We start from the raw sequence: 26,196 nt of genomic DNA, 5'->3' as shown, positions 1-26,196 counted from the left end.
GTGTGCCACCAGTGTATTATTTAACACCTCCAGGGAGTTCAAAGGCTCATCTAGTGATGAGTGATGAGAAACGGATACAAGTCTCCGTTTCCAGCATTCCCTCATCAACTTCCTTCATCACAAACGCCATCTACCGCCCACCACCACCACTAGTATTTTCAGAGACAATCACAAATATTCATGCCTAGGGCGGGATTCGAACCCACTGCCTTTTGGATGGAGAGCGCAGATACGCTAGCCACTCGGCCAACTCATATGCTCAGCCTTTTCGCAAGATGATCTACTCCCTCCCCAGGTCTAAATTCAATAAGTAATTTATTCGAAATAGTAAATAATTATATCATAAATATAAATAATTATGATCATATTATTTCATTATTATAATAGTAAATGAAATAATTTGCCATTATCATTGTACATGACTGCAAACTAAAACAAAAAACGCAATTTTTATTTTATTTAATATATTATATAATTCATTTTTGTTATGAAGCTCTTCAAAGTTGAATGAAAATTTATTCATGTGATAGCGAGCTAATAATGTATTGACCCGAAGTTACCCATCTTACTCTTACCAGCGTTGTCGTACGTACCATCTTCTTCCACGTGGTTGGCGAGCCTTAGGCAGTTAGTTGCTTTTGGAAGTTATTTGTTGTTGTTTGTGACCTGTTCATTTTGTAGTAAATATAAGTTTTCTGTTTTAGATATGACGTGCTTCTTGTGTTACATTTGGTGTGTTTGACTTGAATACTCCATTGTATGGAAATCGACGGCTACTAACACAACCCTGAAATTACAAAATTTCCACGTCATGCAATTTCTGATCTTTCAGTTATAACAGCGCAATTAAATGAAAATTAAGCTCATCAGTAAATTATGAATTATTCCATTTCAAAAATTGCACTCTTTCGCTTCGAACGTGTTTTCGTTAACACGGGAGTGTACTGAAGACCGCAGTGGCGTATCGGGCATCTCGTCTTCGTTCGCAACCGGATGTACGTCACAGGAAGAACCCAGTTTTGACATGTGCTGCCATACTCCTGTATCTTTCGTACTGTTGCCGTACGGTCGCTGCTGGGACAATGCTGTCGCCCACAACATATCCGCCGTACGCAGACGTCAGTATGATTGATATCGTGGGTTGTATAGGTTAGGTGGTAAATATTGAATGGAAACCATATATTTACTACCAAATGAACGCGCACATATGATACTAATATACAGCATTTGTAGGAGCGATTTATATTGGCTAGAAGTGTGGGGAGCACTAAACGATCATGACAGCAAATGTAATAATCCAACCTAGCAACATTGTTCCGAAGTGCCATCTTATCAGCGTTGTCGTACATACTGCTTGTATTTGTCCCAACAGCCATCATACAGTAACACTACGAAAGATACGGGTGCTTGGTGCTCTTAGCGTCACATGTCAAATGTGCGTCGCTTCCGTATCAACCCCTTTCCTCACGTACATCCGGTTGCAAACGGAGACGAAGTGCCTGCTCATGAACGTTGCGTCCTGTCTCCCATAGACTCCCGCGTTAACAAAAAGACTGTTCGAAGCGAAAGAGTCCGATTTTCAACATAGAATAATTCAAAGTGTACTGATGAGCCCACATTTTCTTTGGTGGCGCTGATATAACTAAAGGCTAAGAAATTGCATGATATGAAAATTTGTAATTTAAAGTGGGTTGGTTTACCTTCAATATTTACTTACCATCTTATGGTCTACTATTTGCATGCCCTCAGAGTTGCTTTGTATTGTTTTTTTTTTGTTTGTTTGCTATTCTTCCTATTTGTAAATGACCTATACATAAATTAACCTCAAATTCTATCCACAGTGTATCAGAAAGTAAGTAAATGCTTAGGGTGGTACATTTACAACAGTGACATTAGATCAATATAACAAAAACTTTTTTTTTTTTTAAACTCTTCAATATTGTAATTTCAAATGCCTATCACCATAATCCGCTGTATTGTTCTCACAATTTTAGCATTCCCGTAAGCTCCCTGGTCAACTTATTTTTACCAAACAACTTTAATAGTCTACATTCAGCTTTGAAATAATGCTAGATCTAATATCCACTTGATTTTTATAATTTTTGCATCGCGAACTGAAGCTTTTTGGCTCCTTATTTTAGTAAATGTTCAATACTGTAATTTGGTAATTGTGATTATATGACCACAGTAGCGCACTCAGGATTTAATCTTGGGGGACGGGAAGGCCCGATTTTAGTAGACGATTTAAGAATACACATTACGCATCGCATATGACCTATGATTGAGCATCTGCAATGATCGCTAATTCATAAGTAGTATAGAAATAGAAGACACGACACAACATAAATAAAAAAATGAATTTTAATTAGGAAAAGATTTTTGGAAAGTTTTTTTTCCTTTTTCTTTTTGGTTGGCAGTACCCTTCCCCCCCTGGGCCACATTAATAGAAAAAGTTTTTATTTATTATTATTATTTGACACTTTCAGGGAGTCCAAAGACTCATCCAGGGAGAGTACCTGCTCTACAACTCTGTCTCCACCACCAGGAGTGTAGTCCTAAAAGAAATAGTGCAAGGGAAAACCTTGGAAACAAAAATCCACAGCACGAAGTGTGGCATTATTATTATTGCAACGGCTATATGGCAGAGAGACTGCCTTGTTTTCTGAAACGAAAATGACAAGAGCAGCAAGCTGTATTTTTTGACCGAAAGCTGGAAATGCATTATAAGTCTCATTATTATAATTCTTATAATTTATTATAATGAATTTAAAAATTTTGATAGTTTTAAAAAAGTACCAGGGCGCCGCCCTAGCCCGACTACACCCCTGTCCACCACTCAATCCACTAACTACGCCAATGGCATCTACTGCCAATCACCACCACTAGTATTTCCACAGACAATCACAAACATCCATGCCCACGGCTGGATTCGAACCTACTGGAGAGTGGATGCGCTAACCACTCTGCCAGCCTCTTTGCATCGCAAACTGAAGCTTTTTGGCTCCTTATTTTAGTAAAAGTTCAGTACTGTAATTTGGTAATTGTGATTATATGACCACAGTAGCACACTCAGGATTTAATCTTGGGTGGGTGGGAGGGCTTGATTTTAGTAGACGATTTAAGAATACAGACTACGCATCGCATATGACCTATGACTGAGCATAGGATGGTGAAATACTGGCTGTATTTCATAAAATACATTTTTGTTTTTATTTTATTATTTTTTAATTTTGAATTAAAAAAGGGTTAAAGTCAAATAAAAGGTGAGGCCAGCTTTTTTATTGCCGAAATATTTTTGCTTTGGCTAGCAAAATTTTACAGCTGGTTTTGCTAATTACAGAACACTCCATTCCTCATAATGATAAGTAGTAGTGGTTACATAATAGTGCTATGTGGTATATACAACATCAGAGGAACAAAATAAACAATTTATCTTGTTAGTACTTCAACCTTGGTATCACTTCTGGGTGACTCCCACTGATGGCATTTAATAATGTTCATCTCTGGGCTCGTCACTGAACGTTCTGCTCAGTGGCATGTTTTTCTCTGTTGAGTGGAGCCACCTTTGAGTTTTCTGCCCTGAAGTTATCCAGGCAGGGAGGGATGAGTTTGGTGGTATCCTTTGCGTGGCTCAGTGAAAGTGATTCTACTTGGTGGTAGGGTATAACCCCTGTCGCTGAGTGGAAGAACTGCTGAATAGTGAGTTAAATGATCCTTTGGGTCACTCATTGATTGGGTGAGCTGAGAGATTGTCTGAGTTTTTGGAGAAAGCCTACACTTGAACAGTAAGAAAGATCAAAATTGGTCTTGGTAGTGGCCCTTCTCATAAAGCAACATGTCTGAAAGGGGTGTGTATGCTTTGCATATTGACTAAGGCAAACGATGTGTAGTCATTAGCCTAATATACGGATACCCTAATCATGAAGATACTTCATGCTCACACTCTGTTTGCTTACACTTGGATAAAGGATTAAACAAGAGTATAATTTCTTGGCTTATTTAATTTAAATTATAAACAAGTGAAAACACTTTCTACAATCATACATTAAGTCCTGTGTAGCTAAGTAGAAGTGGCATTTGCTTCCTCAGTACCAGGCTGCCCAGAGAACCTAGAGTTCTTATTGTAACCATTGACTAGAGAAACGTTTTCCAAGCCTTTCTTTGACTGGTTCCCGAGTTGATCTCTGGCATGAGCAAGTGGGGTTTTTTCTTCTGGAAAACCTGGGTTTTTCATCCCATCAACTCAAGAAAATTGACCATTTCAAACTTTGTGTTAGGGATCATGAGATGGTAGCACTCGTTTGCCAGTTTCTTCACTGGATGCCATTTAAATTTAGTGATAGTCTTGGCCAACTGCTAGCCAATCTCCGATTGGCTACCAGTGGAGATTGAAGTGTCCACTCTCTCTCCAAAAAGTTAGATAGGGCTAAGGCCTCCATTTTAGCGTATCTAACTTTTAGTGGATTATTTTTTAGTGGATTATCTAAGCAAGGATTAGATAATCCACTAAAAACTGCTGTAGCAACCAAAGGTACTTTTTACAAGCCACTTAAGGCCTCAGTTCACAAACATTCAAACAAACAAATACCCATGCCTGCAATGAGATTTAAACTCATAGCCTAATTATTGGTAAGTTGAAGTTCTAGGCTGACAAAGTGAAGTCAGAGGCATTTGATATTCTCAGGTGCACCTTCGTTGTTTCTTAACTTTAGTGATTAAATGTAAACAAGTTGATTTCTTTTTTTTTTTTTTGTACCATCAATAAAACAAACCCTGCATTTAATACGGGGTTATGTAATTACTAAGGAATAATTACCTGAAACATCATGTGATGGAGGGGACTAGGAGTAATACCTTCTGAAGATGTGTCAAGTAACAAAGATAGCCACTCTGCTTCTGATTGGAGAAAGTGACTGTGTGGTATTTTCGTGAGGTTGTTAAATATGTGGAATTCTCAGTCAAGAAAGGGTATGTGTGGAACTACGAAGTTGGTAATTGTAACAAACGTAAGTGGTAGCTTGGAGCAGTGTAGTGGCATAAGAAGCTGCAAGGGAAGAATGTCAGTGGTACTTGAGAAATGGTCAGAGATTGTTTGAGGGAAACAGTAACAGACTGTGCATTCCCAGAGTCAGAAGGATAAACCAAGTAGGAGTTAAATGGATGGACGAGTAGCAACATAAAGCGGAAGCTGCAATAAAAAAATAATAATAAATAAATAAAACATTGTAATGAGAATATAAATAAAATAAGTAACTAGCATGCTCATGAGCAATGCAAAGCGTAGTTAAGAAGGGTGACCAGTATAATAAGGACTAAATCAGATCATGAGAGAAAATTAGCTAAGCACACCAAAGAAATTCCTAAAAAGTTTTTGTGCTATGTAGCAGTAAGAGAGAGATTGATTATTTAAGGATAATTTTAATCACTGTTGATGATAGATAAGTGAAAAGCAGTTTAGTTAGTGATCTCTTTACAAGGGTGTGTTATCTAGTGGTGATATTGCAGTTACTGATGTGAGAATGGAAGTATATGAACTGGAAATGCTGAGCATATCGAAAAATATCGATGTGAATACAACAGTGGGACTCAGTGGCATGTCAGTCCCTTATGCTATGCAAATATGCAAGAGATTTGGTGGTGTTGCTGATGAAATTGTTTAATCTAACTTTCAGCATATAATAAATTTAGTTTAATCCTTTATCCAAGTGTGAGCAAACAAAGTTTGCACCTGAAAATATGTTCAGGACTGGGGTAAGGTAGTACAACACTGGCCAACTTGTAGCAAAGGTGGACCAAGCTAACATCACTCCTATCTCAGTATCTCCCATAATGCAAAACATATCTCCTTGTGGATATGTATAATGTTATGCAGTAAGGGAAGGGCCACTACCCATACTAGTTTTGATCTTTATTGAGGTCTCTTCAGTGGGAGCCAGGCCCAGAAGTGCAGATACCAGGCAGAAGCAATGGTGAGGTCATCTTTACCTCTATAGGAGTTGCCAAAAGGTGTGCCAATTAAATTACTCTGGATTTAGAGAAAGATGTTGAAAGTTTATTTTTCACTTGGTTAGACTATAATAAATTTAGTTTAATCCTTTATCCAAGTGTGAGCAAACAAAGTTTGCGCCTGAAAATATCTTCAGGACTGGGGTAAGGTAGTACAATACCGGGCAACTTGTAGCAAAGGTGGACCAAGATAACATCACTCCTATCTCAGTATCTCCCAATGTAAAACACATCTCCTTGTGGATATGTATAATGTTATGCATTAAGGGAAGGGCCACTAAAGGGGCTCCCACTGAAGAGACCTCAATAAAGGTCGAAACTAGTCTGAGTAGTGGCCCTTCCCTTAATGCATAACATTATACATATCCGCAAGGAGATGTGTTTTGCATTATGGGAGATACTGAGATAGGAGTGATGTCAGCTTGGTCCACCTTTGCTACAAGTTGCCTGTTGTTGTACTACCTTACCCCAGTCCTGAAGATATTTTCAGGTGCAAACTTTGTTTGCTCACACTTGGATAAAGGATTAAACTAAATTTATTATAGTCTAACCAAGTGAAAAATAAACTTTCAACTAACTTTCAGCACTGGCAGTTTTCTGAGGGAACGGAAAGAAAGAAAGATATTTCCATTACATAAAGGAGGTCTAAGATACAAGTATTAAATTATAGGCCAATTAGTATCTCTGGAGTGGTTGTTAAGGTATTGGAAAAATGTTTAAGGTAGAATTCAGGAATGGGTGGATAGGAATGTGATAATCTGTGGTGGGTGGCACAATTTTGTAACAGGAGGGTCTGGTTAGTAATTTACTCACATTTTATAAGAATGACAGTTGAAATGGAAAAGGCCACATCTTGAACTGCCATGTGCACAGATTTGTTCACCTGATTCTTGGGAATGAGATGGTAGTGGAAAGGATCCTCATGAGACAAGTAACCAAGCTGTCGACAAGTATGTTGGTCTAAATGAAAGTGTCTAGACTACAAAGTTTAATTGACAGGCAGAAAAGAGGAGACATGATAGAAACTTATAAGTTACTACAAGAGTGACACAAAAGAAATTTTTCAGTATATGACAAGTAGGGAGAGAACTAGGGATCACTCCTGGAAATTGAGGTTGGTGTGTGGTTAGTAAGGGCATGTAGACTATATCTTTTGTTTGGAGAGTGGTGAATGAATGGATTGCCAGGGATCACTAATGGTTAATGCGGATCTTCCATGATGAGTCATCTGACTCCATAGAGATATTCATAATGTCTATATCTGCCAGATTATCTTCAATACTTGAAAGAGATTAATATAAAGTTTTAAGCCTCAAGCGATGCTCATAGAACACCTCTTACAGCTGCTCTTACATAGCATTTTATTTTATTTTTATTTTTTTTTAATTTTTTTTACTTCACATTTGGCATACTAGAAAATTTTGTTGAAATTATGTATAGAGAAAGATAGTATAATTTCATGCATTTCAATACACATGTTCATTACAAACTGAATAAGTTGAGTAATATAATTTATTATAATTAGTAAAATAATTCACTTTTCTCTCTTTTCCTTTAAATATTATATTTTTAATTTTTTATTTTAATAGTTTGGTAAGTTAGCAGATATGCCTGGGCTAATTCCACATGTGTCACATCAAATAGAAGCTCAACAACAACATGTACAGCATCAGACTTATGCTCATTCTCAGGTATATGTTTTTAATTCTGAAAATGATGATCAGTAGTAATGGTGATTAAAATATAATCTTACTTGTCATTCACTCTGTTTTTCATAATTAAACCAATTTTACATATTTGACATAATTATCCCATGATTTAGTTCAGTAGGCAAATAAACCTGCAAGTGAGTGACATCCAACTGGAATTCATCAGTGTGAGCTACGCTACTGTGGCTGAGAGAGAGAGAGTCTTATGCTGTGTGTTAGATTTTAGTAATTTAGTTATATAATGAGCTAGAGATTTAGGGGTGGTGGTAGACAGAGAGTTAAAGTTTAGAGGACATATTGCTAAGGTATTCCATAAGATTGCTTGGCTATTGAAAAACACATTAACAACTGGAGATAAGGAAGTTGTTATTCCTCTTTATAAGGCCTTGATATCCACACTTGGGTTATTGTGCTCAGATCTGGTCTCCTGGGTTTCTTGTGGATGAGGAGACCAAGATGGTGAGTGGGATGTGGAATGTTCCCAATGAAGATAGATTGAGGATGTGTAGATTGCAGAAGTTGGTTGATAGAAAAAAAGAGAGGATATGATAGAAACATTTAAGTTGCTTAAAGGGTTTTATAGGATTGTTGCAGGGGAAATGTTTTAACACTTGGCTAGAGGGGCCAGAACAAGAGGTCATCTCTGGATATGGTTAGTAGTGGTGTGAGGACTAGATTTTTCTCCAGAGTCAGTTGTAAGTGCTTTGTCTGTGAATGGATTCAAGGAGAGGTATGATAAATTGTGTGGATTGTTTGGATCTCCTGTGATGAGTCTTTGGACTCTGTGGAGGTGCCTGTGCAATAATAATAATAACTAAGCTTAAGAATTTGTTCATTGTATTTAAATTATGTAACAAGTGTCATTAATTTATGCCAGTTAATTTTTTTTCCTTTCCCTTAATTTGTTAGATTCAGTAGATTGTCATATCCAAGTAACTGGCTTTATGGAAACCTAATTAACCTGCTTATCAGCCTTGATGTGTTTGCATGCCAGTAATTATATGGATGTGACATGTCTGTTGAAATTGAAATAACATTTGAAAACCATTGAGATAACATGAATACAAAGCATAAATTAATTCACTGCTCTAGTGGGCAGAATACATGCAAGTAACCGACATAATACATTGTTCTTTTAATTTTAGCTACTTTAGTTTAATTCAAAACAGTGTGACCTATCCTTTGTAACTAATGAATTTTTATAGTCAAATAGCCCTGTTTTTGTCATGAATTTAGTAAGTATCATCACATGCTTCATTTGATGAAGCAATTTCATCAAAATACATTGTGTTTCTAGAAATAAATACAATATACTGGCAATTACGATATGTTCATTCATAAGGTATTTACTATTTTTATTAACGATCAAAAGCTCATTAGGAATTGTTTTGCTAAATAGCAATTTTGAGATTGTCTCCACATCTGCTTAATGTACGTAAAAAAAAAAGTAAATTTTGACACTGCTAAAGTTCTCACTAAGTAGACTACAAATACTGAACATTATTCTGGAATTTAAGTTCAAATGAGTACTGAAGAAGTATAGTGAAGCATTTTGTAATAACATTTTTGTGGCTTGTTCCATCATGTTTCATATGGACTTTTTATATATTTCATATTTTTTATGTTTCATATTTCAAATACCTTGAGAAATTTTATGAAATTGTATTTTATTTCTCTGTTATTTGATGTGTCTTTTGCAGAAGTAATTTTTTATAAAAAATATTCACATTCTGGTTTAGGATCACTTCTGACTCATTTCAAATGACCTTGGTTTGTAATGACTACACATGAAAGGTTATAAGACCAACAACACAACAGCACCATATGTGGGTAAGTGATCAATCAAGAGAAGTAGTCTGTTTTTAAAGAGTTGGGGAGCGGGAAAAACAGTATAGAGAGATTGTTCCAAGAAGAAAGATGGATGGAATAAAGGAAGATAAGTTTGTTTGATATGTTTGGAGGTGGACAGTGTTTGGGTGTTGACCAGTGGCTGCTCTAGCTCTTCCAAGATTTGAAGAAAGCAGAGGAAAGGCAGTGGCCTTTTAAATTGAATTTTTCCTTTGTCTCTATTAGACTTTGGAAGAAATTTTAAAATATATTTCAGAGGATTTGATTCTAATTGAAGTGTCATTCCTGTTCCCAGTTGGAGAGAGTGACGATGTAGTCTTAATTGGAAGATGAAGAAACATGCAGGTGTATCAAGGAGAAAGAATATATATGGAATTATAAGGCATGTGATTATAATAATCTTAGAAATCAACTTGGGGGAGTTCCATGGATGGAGGAATTGGAAGAGAGAGAGATATCATCAGCGTATGGGAACTAGTGAAGAAATATTTATTAGCAGCAGTGGCAAGTTGAATATCTTGAGTGAAAAAGAGAACATAGTTTGGTGTAAAGGATGACAGATGATATCAAATAGGAACTGTAGGTGAAAAAAAGAAAAAAAGTTATGGAAAAGATATAAGACGAGGGGGTGGAGAGCAGATGCATGAAGAATATAAGATTCAGGCCAGGGGAGTGACTAGCATGGTAACGAAGGCAAAGCTTGTACATAAGAGATTAGCATTGAGATTCAAGGAAAATCTGAAGGAATTCTTTCATTACGTGGCTAATAGGAGGAGAAATGATTGTGGAAGAATGATGTTAGATGAAAACGGGAGTAGAGCGACTGATGCAGATGGCATAGTGGAGTTGTTTAATAATCATATTATTGGGGTTTTTCATCCTGGAAAAGAAGGTTTTATTACCAGAAGGATGGGTAGGGTTCAGAGTGTTTGGGAAGTGCATTTTAAATACTAAGTACTGAGGATGTCAATAAGGCAGTGGGACCAGATGGGATTTTGCCACCTTTTAAGAGAATGTGTTAGCAAACTGACAACTGTATTGACCTTGATTTTCTATGAAAGTTTTGCTATGGGTAAGATAGTGCCATTGCATAAGAGTGGTGGTAGAATGGAGGTGTCAAACTATAAATCAGTTTGTATTTCTTCTGTAGTTAAGATTTTGAAGAAATAATTTGTTGAAGGTTGCTCTTCTTTAGTAATCCAATTGCGTTAGGAAGCAGAAGTAACAAGTAGGGTTCCATAAGGTGCTCATTATTGGGAGTATCTATCTATAAACAATGGAGTATCTATCTGCAATCCATTGGCAATGTCATTCATGTTTAACCTTTAAATAATACATGAATGACATTGCCATTGGATTGCAGATAGATACTCCATTGTTTACAGATGATGTGAAGCTGGGAAGGGTTATTAATGATAGTGCCGATGTAGTAGCCCTTCGGGGGGGGGGATTTGAATAAGCTGTACAGATGGGCAAATGAATGGTGACATCAGTTTAATGCAACTGAATGTAAGAACTTGAAGTTTGGGATGGGAGAAAGTGGAGGGAGCAAGGGATCTTGCAGTAATGATTGATAGAACTTGAAGTCTGGGGACATATCACAAAGGTGGTGAAGGTCATTCAGAGGATTGTGGCACGCTGACCAGCAGAGATAGAAGAGTGGTGATTCCATTGTATTAAGATCTGATTAGACTGCATCTGGATTATTGTACTCAGATTTAGTCACATAAATATCACATCTAGCATATCATGCTTCTAAGGCACTTCTGACTGAATCAATTCACCTAGCTCTTAGTCTTCCTGTGGTTTCTTTCCTGCATCTTGACATCACACATCTGCTGTACTAACCTTTTTTCAGCCATTCTATTTAAGTAGCCAGGTGGATTCAGTCAGTCAGAAGTGCCTTAGAAGCATAAAATGAATGCTAGATGCAAAAACAATAATGGAGATAAAGAAGAATTTATGGAGACAAAAACACACATGTTGTGGTAATTACTTTACTTATAATTATGAAAAATCTTCATAATTATAAGTCATTATAATTATAAGTGAAATAATTACTCCAACAAGTGTGTTTTTGTCTCCATAAATTCTTCACTATGAACACTGACCACTGCATAATCTTAAAAGAAAGAATGATAATGGAGTGCTGACAAGTGCAGGCAACCATAGTTTAGCTCTCTTCATACATTTCTGAATGCTAATATCAAATTCCTTCCTAATATCTTCATTTCTAATATGAGTCAGCCATTGATGCCATCTGTTCACTCTCCTAATTTTTCTCAGAACTCTCATATCTGTGGTCTCTAATCTTTGATCACATGCTTTATTTCTAACAAAATTCTCAGATTCATAACTTAAAACTGGCTTGAGCACTGTCTTGTATATTACTAGTTTAGTGTTTGGGCTAGTTTCTCTCTTATTCCATATAAATTTATTCAACTGTCTCCCCACCATACTAGCTTTGCTTATTATTCTAACAATGAGTTTAGGTATTGACGTTTATTCATGACTTATTTTTTAACGGTATTAACAACACCACACAATTTTATCAAAGAGATGTTTTATTAACTGCTTATATTTCACTGAATTTCAACTCGGCATTAGCAGTGTACAACAATTATGGTACACGCGACAGTGAGTGAGTGAGTGAGTGATATCTAAAGTCCTATTTTTTGGAGCCCTCTAACGGGGAAAAAAAAAAACAGCTATAGATCTTTTGTCCATTGCAATTGTATTGTTTCACTCACTCACTGTTGCATGTACAAGTGTGTTGTGTTCTGATGATGCTGAGTTGAAATTCAGCGAAATATAAGCAGTTAATAAAACATCTCTTTGATAAAATTGTTTGGTGTTGTTAATACCGTTAAAAAAATAAGTCACTTTGCTTGTTATGTCGTCTATTTCTAATTTTAATTTGCCATTTTCACTAAAAACTCTGTGTATAGAACATAAAATATTTCAGCTAAATAGCTGAAATATATAAAATATTTCAGCTATTTAGCTGAAATATTTTACTTTTTTTATAGGTTCTTCATTGAGATTGCAGTTAAAGTTTTCAGTTTTCCTTTCTGTTTTTCATAGGTTTGATCTTTTTATTGCTGACTTTCATGCTAAATTTTTTGCAGCTGTTATATAATTTAGTTAGCAAACCTCAAAGACTTGCACAGGATATATTTAGGAGTACATCTCGGATATCCTTATCGTCAGTTTTCATGTCACATTTATCATCTTTGATTCCTTGACAGTAATCTTTCCTCAATTTCTAAGCTTTTTTCAATACCATTGAGAACATTTTGCCATCTTCCTGATATTTACTTTCTATATTCTTAAAGTCTTTCCATTACTTTTGTTTGACTACTTATGCACATAGCTTAGCTCTCTTACATTTTTCTCTATATTCTTTTAGGGCACATGCCGACTTATATGCTAGGAACTTTCAATATGTTTTCTTGTTTTCCACAATTGTTTCTTTAGCTCCTCTTTACCATTGTGTTCTTATTTTTCTATCCTTGTAGACACTTCTCGACAAGTCTCCCTAGCTAAATCAATCAATGTTTTCTTGAGAGCTTGCCAGTGGATCTTCAAGGTTTAGTTTTTCCATTGTCCAGACTGGTTGACTGAGTGATTAGCATACTTGCTCTCCAAACAACAGGTCACTGGTGGTCAGTACTCGTGTACTGCTATAACCTTTGATATGGTGCAGTATGTTATTTGCTGTCCTTGTGCCATTGAAACCATAAATCATCATCATCATCTTGTTTCTGAACTGTTTATTTTTTCTTTGATAATACTATTGTTTTCAATGTGATATCATGTTTATCCTACTTAGAACTAAGTGATAATCACTTCTAATTTCAAATCCTCTGTACACTCTTGTATCCTGAATCAGCATGAAGATATCACTGTCAGTGAGGCTTTTCTTATTGCTTGCATGTCTTCTCCATGTGAACTGGTGCATATCTTTATGTTTGAACATGATAGTAATGACTAGTCTGTATCCTGAGCAAGAAATTCAGCAGTTACCATTATTATTATTAGCTTTGCCCTTTTCTCGAAACATTTGTACTTCGTTTCCTACTCTTTTGTTTAAATCTCCAACACGGACCACTTTTCCCATTTTCTTTATGTCAGCTGCCTGCTCTAATAACTCAAAAAATTGCTCTACTTCTTCCTGAGGAGAACCTTCTGTGGTACCATATGCACAAATAAATTATTTTTTTGCTCACGTAACCCTACTTGAAGCTGCCTTCCAGTCTAGAAGTTTATCTTCATGTTTCGTGTTTAATGCTATTTCTACTCCTTCCTTTCCTTAATTGTTTTTGCTTGAATATAACACACTATACTTTTGTAGGATATTAGTCACTTTGCAAGCCAAGAGGTAACCTTCTTAAGAAGCCTTTGGAGTGTTATGATTTGGGTTCTCGTGGAAAGGCTTAGACATTGGTTATGTATTTTTTACTAAATAATTTAAGGAAATTACAACGTAAACTAGGATATACATTAAAATAAATTTTAATATACTTCAATATTTCGGCAACGTCACGTTGCCGAAATATTGAAGTATATTAAAATTTATTTTAATGTATGTCCTAGTTTACGTTGTAATTTCCTTAAATTATTTAGTAAAAAATGATTTGGATATTGGTGGGATCATATTCTATAGGGAGGTAGGTAGAACGATCTAAAAGTAGAGAGGCAAGCTTACCTGGGTAATCTGAATGGTTTAGAACCACAGCAGCAGCATTTCTCTTATTCACTTTGGTAATTACTTTTTTTTTGTTGCTTTTCATTTCTTGCAGAGCTTTGAATTCTTCTTTTGAAGGTTGCTTTTTGGTGGTTTGGCTTGGGTAAGAACACTGGCTACATCCAGTCTGCTATTGTTGGCAATATGGTTGGGAAGACTACAGATACCTCATTCTATCTGCATCATTATTTCTTCTGCAGGGATCTTTTTAGGTGCTATAGCACCTAACCCAAATCTGAACACTCCATAGGCTCCTTAAGAAGGTTACCTCTTGGCCTGTGAAAGTGACTAACAGACTAAAACCTTTTAACTCTAGCCTCTCCCCCCCCAAAAAAAAAGATATATGGACTATCAAAACTTCATAAGCAAAATGTACCGTTACATCCCATTGTGGATAGCATTGATTCCTCCCACATACAAATTAGCTAGACATTTAGCCAAAGTGCTCACATCTTCACACACAAAAAAAACTCAGCTCACTTTAAAGCCAGTATAGAAAACCTCTCATTCCAACACACTAACATAATGGTCAGTTTTGATGCCTCTTCCTTATTCACCAATGTGCCACTCAAAGATACCTTAGACCCAGGGGCAAATTCTCCATGCTTGCTGTGCAAGCTCATTAATTGAGAAAGAAGTAATATTTATTTGTTAATAAATGCATGCATTTATAAGCATTCCATTTAGGCTTTTATTTTTGTAGACAGAAGATGTCTTAAGCTTGTGTGGCAATAATTGAGCTTTGCATTGTGTATCGAAGGCTGATGCTTGCTCGTCTAGTAAAAGCTACCTTGGCTTGCTCAGTTGTGGGAGCTTCCAGGTCCTCTCAGCAGCACTGTGATTTCATGCGCGTGCATAGCCATTTCACATCGTCTCACTCTGTTGCTTAAACACAGGCCATACGCAATCAATGTAGCTCTAGCCAGCGAGCTTCAACCAGACTTTATACAAGTGTGCATGTTGCTTGGAAAAATTAAGTTACAACCAACTTTTTATGATGATGTTATTGACCAGTTCATAAAGAAGAATCGTAGGGTAGAATTTGTATTCAAGTAGGTCAGCTAAATTGAAAAAGATAGAATATTATTTGTAAAATAAATGTTGTATTTGTATGATTAAATGTACATAAATTTCTAAATATATAATTTTAAATGGTCAGTAACTCATTATTCCACTAATCAGACTTCAATCACACCTCTCACTCCCTGAATGATAACAAGAGCAAGCGTGAATTTCAAGACCAGCATTCGCCCCTGCTTAGATCTTATCCAAGCCAAACTTCCTCCCAATATCTCATTCCTATTTCAGTTCATCATGAACTCAGGCTATTTCATTTGGCAAGGAAAATTCTACAAACAGATAGAGGGGATAGCCATGGGTTCTCCACTCTCGCCACCCCTGGCCAACTTCTTTATGGAAATCTTTGAAGAAAAAGCCTTAAACTCTGTTCCACATAAGCTCACTGTTTGGCTACACTATATGTATATGAATGATGTGTTTGAAATTTGGCCGCATGGCCTAATTTCAAACACATACATTCCACAATTTTTCAGCGCACTTAAACAGTCACCATCCTAGGATCCAGTTTACCTCGGAAAAAGGAAAATAACAACAGTGTCCCTTTCCTACACACACTGATTACATGCCAGCCTGATAGATCCCTGGCTTTTTCTGTTTACAGAAAACCTACAAATACACGTAGATTACATTGACCTGCAGTTTCCCCTCTCCCAACAATATAGGATTATAAGAACCCTATATAACAGGGCAAAATTAATCAGTTCAGATAACAGTGCCCACTGAACTTAACCATATCATTAACACCTTCTTAGCAAATGGCTACAACCCCCAAAAATCCAAAAAATATTAAACCCAGTCAATCACAGTTCTCTCCCCCCTTCATAGCAGAGATTAGTCTAAATGTATCACCATTCCATATATCTGGAGTACATATGAAAAACTAACAAAAATCCTAAGAAAATATGACCTCACAACTAGTTACAAACCACATAAGAAATTAGCATCTCTTATCTGCTCCACCAAAGACCAGCCACTTCCTCTAGACCAGGGATTCCCAACCTTTTTGTTTCCTAGAGCACATTCTAAAATACTGATAGGGCGACGGGCACCATCTATTTTTTCAAGCAAATTTTTTTAATTCTTTTGTTAAATTAATGCATACAAAGTTTACATTATAATCAAATGTTTTATTACTTAAAAATTTACATTATATAAAAATTTAAATATATATATATATATATGTAAGTTAGTGTGATCTTTGGCATTGCATTTCATTGGCCAGTGCTTCATAATTAGGAGAATATGATGATATTCCAGTTCTTAAACTGGAATGAACACTTCAAATGCGCGTCTACTTTACATTGTATGCGTTTAATACTCGTTGTGTGTCATTAACGCATGCGTCATATAGCATGCCATGAATTGTTGCGTGATTATTTCAAACTATACGGCACATGGTTGAACAGCAGCGGGCACACACAAATTGGTCGACGGGCGCCATGGTGCCGGCGGGCATATGGTTGGGAACCCCTGCTCTAAACCTACCTGGAGTATACCAGGTCCCTTGGTAAACGTACTACAGCGAAACATGGCCAATATTAGGATATCTGAACACAAGAACTACATCTGATTCCATCAGAACAGCCATTCAGGACTTGCTGATCATGCATTGGACACCCACCACAGAATACGCTGGAAGAATGCCATTTTATTTCACCGCAGCAAGTACAAGTATGAAAGATTATTCCTTGAATCAGCCTTAGCTCTGCAAAACTTCCCAAACCTCAACAAATTTGGGTACATGAGACTGTCCTAAATTTGTGAAGTTTACATTCTAAAGATCATCAGTCCACAGTCCAATAATCCTTTTAGGACCGACTTCAGTTGCCTTTCTTCGGTTTCATTAGCGTGGGAGCCTTCATGCATGTATCATTGTTTTGCGATCCCTGAAGGTGGCAATGTAACACTGCTGAAATAGAGGTAGTTATTAATTACAACCTATTTTATTCTGAATTATTAATATTTTATTAATTTTATAATTAATAATATAGTTTACGTTGTCATTTCCTAAAAAAAATTAGAAGTATGTCTAACCAACTTATAAGCTTATCTAATTCTTCTAGATGTTAAGTTAAAGTTTGTTCCAACTGGTGCCACCCCAGCCATGAAATCTCTTCATATTGTATCATCATATGTATTTGTGGTTTGAGTCAGTAGAGAGTACCATTTGGTCGGCTAGTCCCAAATTGTTAGCCCATCCTCGTTCTTTCAGTAGTCAATGTATTCCTACTAATGGGGGGGGGGTGCATCCTGTGAAGGCAAAGATTGGCATTAGGTCAGAAACCCCAGTCAGTTCTCTGCATTCCTTAAAGGTGATGTGGAGGTCTCCTCCTCCCAGTGATTTGTCTTTTACCCTTAAGCAACTTGCTTGAAGCATTGCATTATCCAGAAATGTTGTATATCCATTAGCATACCTTCCTCTACTACCAAAAATATGCATATGAAGCTGTTTCATACAACTGTAGAAGGTTTCTTTGCTTGGTTACAAAGTAAGTTATTGTAGACAAAATAATATTTAGATTTTTTGTTTTAATTCTTTATGCAAACATGTGCAAACAAAAGTTTGCACTTGAAGCAGCTTCATGATTGGGCTACTTATATATGAAGACAGATGACCCAACATCAAATTACCCTGGTATCTCGTAATACACTGCACTCTTTCTTTGTGACGGATATGTTGCTATGCATTATAGGAGGATTGCTACCCAGACTAGTTTCAATCTTTGTTAAGGTCTCATTAACAGGAGTTGGACCTATAGAATTTCTAAGAGCTAAATATTAATGCATAAGTTGTCATGTTATTAAGATACTCTAGATTAGAAGTTGTAGAGAGTTTTCTTTTCATGTGAGATTATAAAGTAAAGTATAATGAATAAAATTGATTTTGTTTTAAATCCTTTACCTACAGGCAAGCAATCAAATGCTTGTAATGCTTGCTGTGAAGTCTTCATGGACAAATGCACAGCACACTTCCCTTTAGACATATATAAATTCTTTTGTTATCATTTGTAAGTAAGGAAAAAAAAATCTTTCTACAATCCTCTAATCCAGAGTATTTGAATAATATGATGATACACCATTTTGCTACTTTTATATGGACAATATTTGCTTTCTGCATTGATTTAGCTTTTCAATATCTTGGAAAGTATATCTCCCATTGAAAAATTGGATTGACAAATGTGTATATTAGGGTGAATTTCCAACAATTGTTGGAAGCAGATGACCTCACAGCAGATGAATGCAAATTTGTTTTCCAGTTTGCTCAATTGTTTGCTCTCAAGAATTTTATTTTGTGTAATTTACTTTGTTTCTTTCAGTATAGACTTTTTTTCCCTGTCAAATGCTGTGTTTTGAAATAACACACACACACACTTGAATTAACAATTAAGTGATAGCTATAAAGTGCAGAGATAGATCTTTTTATACCCACACCAGTAAACTTCACTTTTTGGATGATGCACTCAAACATAAAGCATTCACCATACCCACTCTCAACCATTTGATTGTAAAGGGTATAGCATGATTTGTTGTTCCTTATCATGGACTTCTAGTGAACTGTGCACTCAATTTTTTTTATTCCAGTGCAGTTTCCATGGCCGATGTTTGACTTAGATGTAACTGCCCTTTCATAGAAACTGAGTGCAGCTCTTTATATGGCAGTTTTTTGCTACTGATATGATTCTCTGTATCCTCTGAATGGCAGTACATTTGTACTGCCCATAACAGGGCTGAAGTAACATCCTTATTTTTTTTTCCATCAGCTAATACCATTGCCTAAAGTTGATTTGGGTAATGTTGTCTTTTTATCAACATCATGAATAGATTGGCTGCTACTATCTCTTATGCCCATACATTTTATTCCATTTGCCATTGACATTTATGTGTTATTCCATTTGCCATTGACATTTATATAGACATACATTCAACTCTACTGATATATCTGGTTACATTATATTGCAACATATCTCATCCTTCATCATAAAAGGAATAAGAAAGGTGGTGGCACTAGTTTTTGGCATTGGTCAGTGCAATTTGGCCAAAAATTATGGGCATCAGTGAGACCTGGTTTACAAAATGATATAGTTACAGGAATAGAATATAAAGGATATTATTGTATTGTCAGAGAGAATAGGATGGGAGATGGGGTATTGCTGATGATAGCTGAAGAACTACAACCAACAAAATTAGACGTTAAAGATGATTTTAGGTCTGAGGGAGATGGTTTGTTTGAGGGTGTCTGGTGCAAGATAGAGGCCAATAGCACAAAATATATTGTTGGCTGCTGCTATAGACCCAAGTGATCCATAGGAAGATATAGATGCCATGTATCAGTAGATTAGCACAATTGGTGCAGGCCAAACAATTATTATGAGACACTTCATCTATGGAGACATACATTGGATGGACAAAAAAGGGGGGATTAATGGCAAGATGAAAGTGAAATTTATATGCTTGCTAAGGGATAATTACCTGAAACAACATGTTATAGAGGGGATTTGCATTATGGGATACTAAGGCAATTGATGTGATGTCATTAACTTTTGTGTACAAGGTGTTTGAGAGTGCTAGATCTGGTAATAACATCATAAGATATATCCATAACCAAAGTAGATAGATATTCTGCCTCCAGGGGAGAGTGACTATGTAGTCTTGTTCTGGGAATTTGCTAAACATGTGGAATTCTCTGTCAAGAAAAGGTTTATGTTGAATTATAAAACTGGTAATTCTCATAAGAAACTCTCCAAACCTCAACAAATTTGGTTGTATGAGACTTCCCCAAATTTGGGAGGCTTACATCAGCAGACCTTCAGCCCAACCTCCAAGAACACCTACTTAGCCTACTAGGGGGCATCATCAGGACTTTTAGGAGAACAATAGCTTCATCACTTCATTCTCAGTTACTGTGTTGTAATGCCTATGTGCACGTACCTTTTTTGTAAGTTCCTTTTGAAGATGGCAACATGACATTGCCGAAATATCGGAAATATTTATTAAAGTGTAATTTAATTTATATTTGTATCTACGTTGTCAATTCCTTAAGTGATTTAGTAATATAAAGCTGGTAATACAGATTTAGGAGCATCTTGGAGCAGTGCCATGGCTTGAGAAGCTACAAGGAAAGAATGTCAGTAGTGGGAAGTGGTCAGAGATTGTCTGAGAGAAGCAGTATCAGACTGCATACCAAAGGTCAGGAAGATAAACCAAGTGGGGATTAAGTGGATGAATAAAGATAAATGCAAGAGCTGCAAAAAAAAAAAAAAAGAAAACACTGTGGAGGGAATGTAAAGAAAAGGTGATCAGCTTGAGGATGTGTGTATGTGTGTTACAAACTTTAGTTGATAGGTGGAGAAGAGAGAGGACATGATAGAAACATAAGATATTAAAGGGCTTTTATAAAATTGAAGCAAAGGAAATTTTTTAATCTAAGATAAGTCATGGACCTGTGTAGCTCTGTGGAGGTGGTGCTTGCATCCTCTGCACTAGGCTGCACAGAGATAGACTTAAGTTCAAGTCTAGTCGGCGACTGAAGGAAGTTATTCTGCTCCTTTCTTCAATCATTTCCTGAGTTAGTCAATCTCTAGCAGAGTCAAGCTGGTTTTTTCTCCTGGAAACTCAAGTTTTTCATCCCATAAACTCAAGAAAATTGACCCATAGAACCCACATTATTTCAGACAAAAACATATCCTGTTAGGGTTAGGTACCAAGAGATAGCAGCACTTGTTTGCCTGTTTCTTCATCAGTTGCTGCTTGTAATTAGTGATAGTCTTGGGCTAGCTATCTCTGATTGACTACTGGTGGAGATTGAACTGCCTGCTTAGGCAGGCAGTCAATTCCACATCTCCAAAAACAAGATATGGTTAAAAGGCCTCGCCTACTCCCTATAAAAGAATAAAAGGTATTAGCTTAATTGATTTACTAACAAATAGGCAATTAGGGTCATCCATGCAATTTGTGTAAGAGTGTGGTTAGTAAGGGTATGCTGACTTATATTTTTGCATGGAGAGAAGTGAGCAAGTGAAATGGATTGCCAGAATTAGTTGAGTGCCCTGATAGTAAATAAGTTTAAGGTGAGGTATGATAGATTTTTGTGTGTATAAACATTAATGTAGGACTTCCATGATGAGTTGAGTCTCTAAACTCCACGGAGATACAATATAATAATAATATACAGATTAGTATGTTTCATTTTAAAATGGGTGTCACAAGACCTTATTTCATATGATGTATTTGTTTGTATAGCATAAAATATATGTATTTCAAAGTTTTGTTTGTTGACATTGAGGGATGTGACATAATACTTCTGTGAAAGATACAGGTGAGTGAAATATGCAAAATCTGATATTGCATATTTGGTATGTTGTAATGCTTCCCTCTTTCCTTGTCTACAATAAGTTCCCTTATGTGATGAAGTAGCAAGTGTGTGTAGAATGAAGTTAAGATGTGTGCCATTATTTTCAGTATTACTTACCATTTTGCACTGAAGTTTAACTTACCTGTAATTACTCAGAAATATGAAATGCCTAAAATCTAGTGTGCAGTGATCTCTCAGTTATTCAGTTTCATTCAAAAATTCTCAGGGTATAGTGCAAACCATTGTTGAAGTCTTGTTTCTGGATGATTTTTAGGTGGTTCAACGGTTGCTAGAAAGCTATGTCAAGATCTTAGTATTTGGGGCACTGTAATCTGGCCAAATAGTAGGTGGTGCTCATCATTCATTTGTCTGCTTCTTTTGTCAACTGAAAATGCAGACTTTCGAATTGAAGGGGTGCTATACCAGCCAAAGTATACAGGCCTCTAAATGATGTTGGTTTCAGGCATCCTGTAATTAAGTGGCAGTTTTCATTCAATGCTAGGTCAAGGTTTTCAGCATTGTAGGATCTGGCCCATAGGGCAGGCATATTCAACAGATACCAAAGGGCCAAGGCAGAAGATCTCAGTATACTAAGATCTGTATCTCATTTGTAGGAAGTAAGCTTTCTTAGTATATTATTTCTTGCATTAACTTTTGCCTTTGTTTTTACTATGTATGTTTTATATGACAGAGTGCGATTGAGCATCACAACAAAGTTCTAGGAATGTTCTATATAAGAGACTTCCCAAGACATCTGTAGCTTCTTGATGACTTCTTTATTGTTAAGGTGAAAAGTCCAGTTCTGGGTTTTTAAGGGGTTTGGTTTTAATTGATTATTGCTATAATATGTGGTTAGACTATTTAAGGCAAATGATAGAGTAGTTTCAATGGACTTGAAATTATTTGATTGAGTAATTATGCAAGGTCACTAGCATAGATAAAATTTTTAGTTCCTGGAAAGATGGGGAGATCATTGACATAGATGTTGAAAAGTAATGGTGATAACACACTTCCCTGGGGGAGGCCATTTTATGGGGGGGGGGAGGCCAGCAGCTCTTCTTACTTCCCCTCCCATCCCCACAAAAAAGCATCTGTTTTCCAAGAATGATTAGATCAGGAGGACAAGGTGATAGTCTCTAGTTATTCTATATATTTTATTTCTGAGTGTGAGATGGTTTATGGTATCATATGGTTAAGTTAGGTCTACAAAGACTGCTCCTGTGGATAGGTTTTGCTCATAACCATTTTCTATATGTTGAGTGAGGTTGAGAATTTGTGATGTACAGGATTTGCCTGGTCTAAAACCTCCCTCCTCAGCAATACGATGGGATTCAATTAGGGGTTGTAGCCTGTTCAAAATTAATCGTTCATAGAGTTTAAAGAGGACACTGAGTAGTAATATAGGTCTGTAATTTTTTTGCTTTGGTTGGAATTTTCCCCAGTTTCAGAAAGGCCACCATTTTATCATGCCTCCAGAAGACATGGACTGGAATACTTGGAAAAGCCTCAACAGACTACTAACAATAGGATGCAGCAAACAAAACCTCATCAAATGGGCTATCTCAATGGACCAGATAATTGTGAGTGTGGGAGCAACTCAGTCTCTCTGAATAACATAAATCACTTGAACATTTAGTTGATATCCTTAGGGTTCTGAGGCAAGTGTTGTATAGGTTTGATAACCACTCTTTAGTCCTGGATCCAAGTATTCCAGTCCAAGTGGGCACCATCTACATGGTGCCCACATGGACTGGAATACTTGGAAAAGCCTCAACAGACCACTAACAGTAGGAGGCAGCAAACAAAACCTCATCAAACGGGGCTATCTCAATGGACCAGATAATTGCGAGTGTGGGAGCAACTCAGTCTCTCTGAATAACATAAATCTATCACAGACATCAAGGTAGTTCTTGTGAAATGGATGGAAATATTAATAATTGGAAATTCAATTCTGAACAATTTCTCAACCTGTATTGTATGTAAATAATTATTAGTGTGCTAATTCATATTTGGTTTGCATGTATACTTTCTGTATACATATAGAAAACTCTCTTTTTGAGTCATTTTTATTTTTGATTCAATCAGACTATTTTAACATCAAAATGATGTCTTGGATAAATATCCCAAAATGGCTCTAGGTTTAATTGTTGTGATGGTTGTGTCAAAGAAGGCTATTATAAAATGCATTACAAGAAAAAAACATAGTGTACAGGCATTTCCTTACTTGTTCATTATCAGTTGACCTTTTTAATAACAAAAAACAGCAGGAGGAGGGGAAACTGTCTATGGCAAACAACTCCCATTTGGCACATCTGATTATATTTTACCATTATAATGCTTATATTTTCAGTATACAAAATACAGTTTGGTTGTTAAATTGTCTAAAGTCTCAAATTTCTAGCCTGTCATCATTCATTCATTCAGTTGGTTGTTTTAGATTTACAGCTGAAACAACTATGAGGCTAGTATATTATGACCTGTAAATTATGTGTTTTTCTGGTTGGCCTACATGTTTTGTAGGATGAAACATTTGCGTTTCTGGGTCATTTATTTGGTATCAAAGTTGATACCAACTGATTGGACACCATGGGAAGGCAAGGATTGGATGTTGGGGTAGAAATCCTATTCTGTAACATTCCTTTTAGATCCATATGAGGAGATCTCCCTGTTATGTAACTAAAGTTCTTAATATTAAGTGATCCATGGTGAGAAGCAAGATGAACAAATATATATGGTTCTAAGAGTTTTGAGGAAATTTAGTCAAGTAAAATTGGTATATAATGGTGCATTTTTAAAATTAATAGTGGAAATAACATACTTAATTAGCTTCATTTTAATTGGATGTTTTTATTTGGGTGCTTATTTTTTTAATAAAAATTTCTGACTACATTTCATGATACAGGCACAAACAGCTCAGTTCTATACACAGAGAAGAGAACCAGTATCATCAGTTGATCATGCTTTGGCTTACATTGAATTAGTTAAGAGAAAATTTGGAGGCCAGCAAAATATTATAAAACAGTTGATTGCAGTAATGAAGGAAACACAAGGTCACAAGTAAGTTGTTTTATAATGCACTATAAAAATATTTAAAAAAAATACATGATGAGCTTTATAGAATATTCTAACATGTAATTATAACATTTTTATGAAATATGTAGTAAAATTTATTTGAATATAATTGATATTTCTCAAATATTAGTGGTGGTGGACAGTAGATGGCATTTGAGTAGTTGATGAGGTTTGCTGTAGTTGGTGGAGACGGAGAGTTGTAGAGCAGGTGCCCCCCCCCCCCCTTGATGAGTCTTTGGACTCCTTGGAGGAGTCCAAAGCCTCAACGTAATAATAATAATAATAATAAAAAGATGCTGGGTATAACATCAGAAAAAATATTAGCAAATAAGTAAATAAATATTCATTATTTTCTTATTATTCTTGTGTTGTGAATTAAAACTGTTAAATAAACTAAACATAACTGACATTTCAAAGAAATCAATTATATTTATTTACTTCATCAAATATATCACTGATATCTGCATGGTATGTTTAATGCAAATACCAAATAAAACCACTTGTGATAGAAAAGAGACATTTTTAAATGAGATGCATGAAACAAGTGCACGGCAGAATAACACCAGTCATTTAATGCAGTGCTTCCCAAACTTCTGAATGTCAGGGCCCCCTTTGCAAAAATTAAAATATTTCACGGCCCCCCTCGAAAAAAAATCGTAATAGAGAGATATTATAATATTTATTGTATTTATATTCAATACAAAACATACACAGCGAATATTGCAAAAATCAAATGCATATATTACATTTTTTGCCTCTTACTGTTTGGTTCTGAAGACGATGCGGGCTGTTCTGGTAAAATATGAAATACTGTCCTTTTTTTTGAGTCTGTTTCTGCTTCTTCTGATTGTTTGCGGGAATTTTTTTTTTTATTTTTTATCAACCACTTATCCATCTCGGGGTTAAATTTGTTAACGTAGAATAGATCAAATAATATCACCACTTACTGATACTGGCACACCACAGACTGATAACATGAAATTAGTGAATATTACCTGAATAAGGAAATCCCCCAGACCAGGAACATTCTTCACTTTTGTGACTTTTCTTCCTTTACGGTAATTAAGCCTAACGCGAAACAGACAGCAAAGGCAGTCTGTTTATTAAAACGTGCATATGATTGGTACGGTATTAACAAAAGATCGCGCAACCGAAAGATAAAAGCATAGCTGACAATTGAGTTGAAATGCTAACTCTCTTCAACCGAATTCCATGTGAAACTGCCATAACATTCATTATATATATAATATATATATATTACTTAGTTTTAACACTTTTACGAATTTTAACACGTTCGGTTGAATGTTATTGCTGCCTTGGGAAATCGAACTCGCACACATCTAATTAATAACAATAGTTTTTAGTTAGATACTGTGTTTGCC

The 26,196-nt window shown here is 36.0% G+C and overlaps 1 protein-coding gene across 4 annotated transcripts in view; it reads left to right on the top strand.

Moving 5' to 3' along the window:
- Positions 1–542: 542 nt before the first annotated feature.
- Positions 543–26,196, top strand: part of LOC150094143 (paired amphipathic helix protein Sin3a-like) — a 382,913-nt gene continuing 357,259 nt past the window's right edge. The window contains exons 1-3 of one of the 4 annotated variants that reach the window (XM_090411964.1): positions 543–627; positions 7,596–7,697; positions 24,645–24,799. In XM_090411964.1, the coding sequence (XP_090268090.1) occupies positions 7,614–7,697; positions 24,645–24,799 (239 nt within the window). In that variant the 5' untranslated portion in view covers positions 543–627; positions 7,596–7,613. The other 3 variants (XM_090411965.1, XM_090411962.1, XM_090411963.1) reach the window with 3 other exon arrangements.

The sequence above is a fragment of the Typopeltis vanoorti genome, chromosome 22, assembly GCF_054136105.1.
Source record: "Typopeltis vanoorti isolate ZY-2024b chromosome 22, IOZ_Tvanoo_1.0, whole genome shotgun sequence".
In the NCBI taxonomy this organism is placed as follows: Eukaryota; Metazoa; Arthropoda; class Arachnida; order Uropygi; family Thelyphonidae; genus Typopeltis; species Typopeltis vanoorti.
Note: the sequence above shows the minus strand (reverse complement) of the source record. Positions and strands in the feature narration are given on the sequence as shown.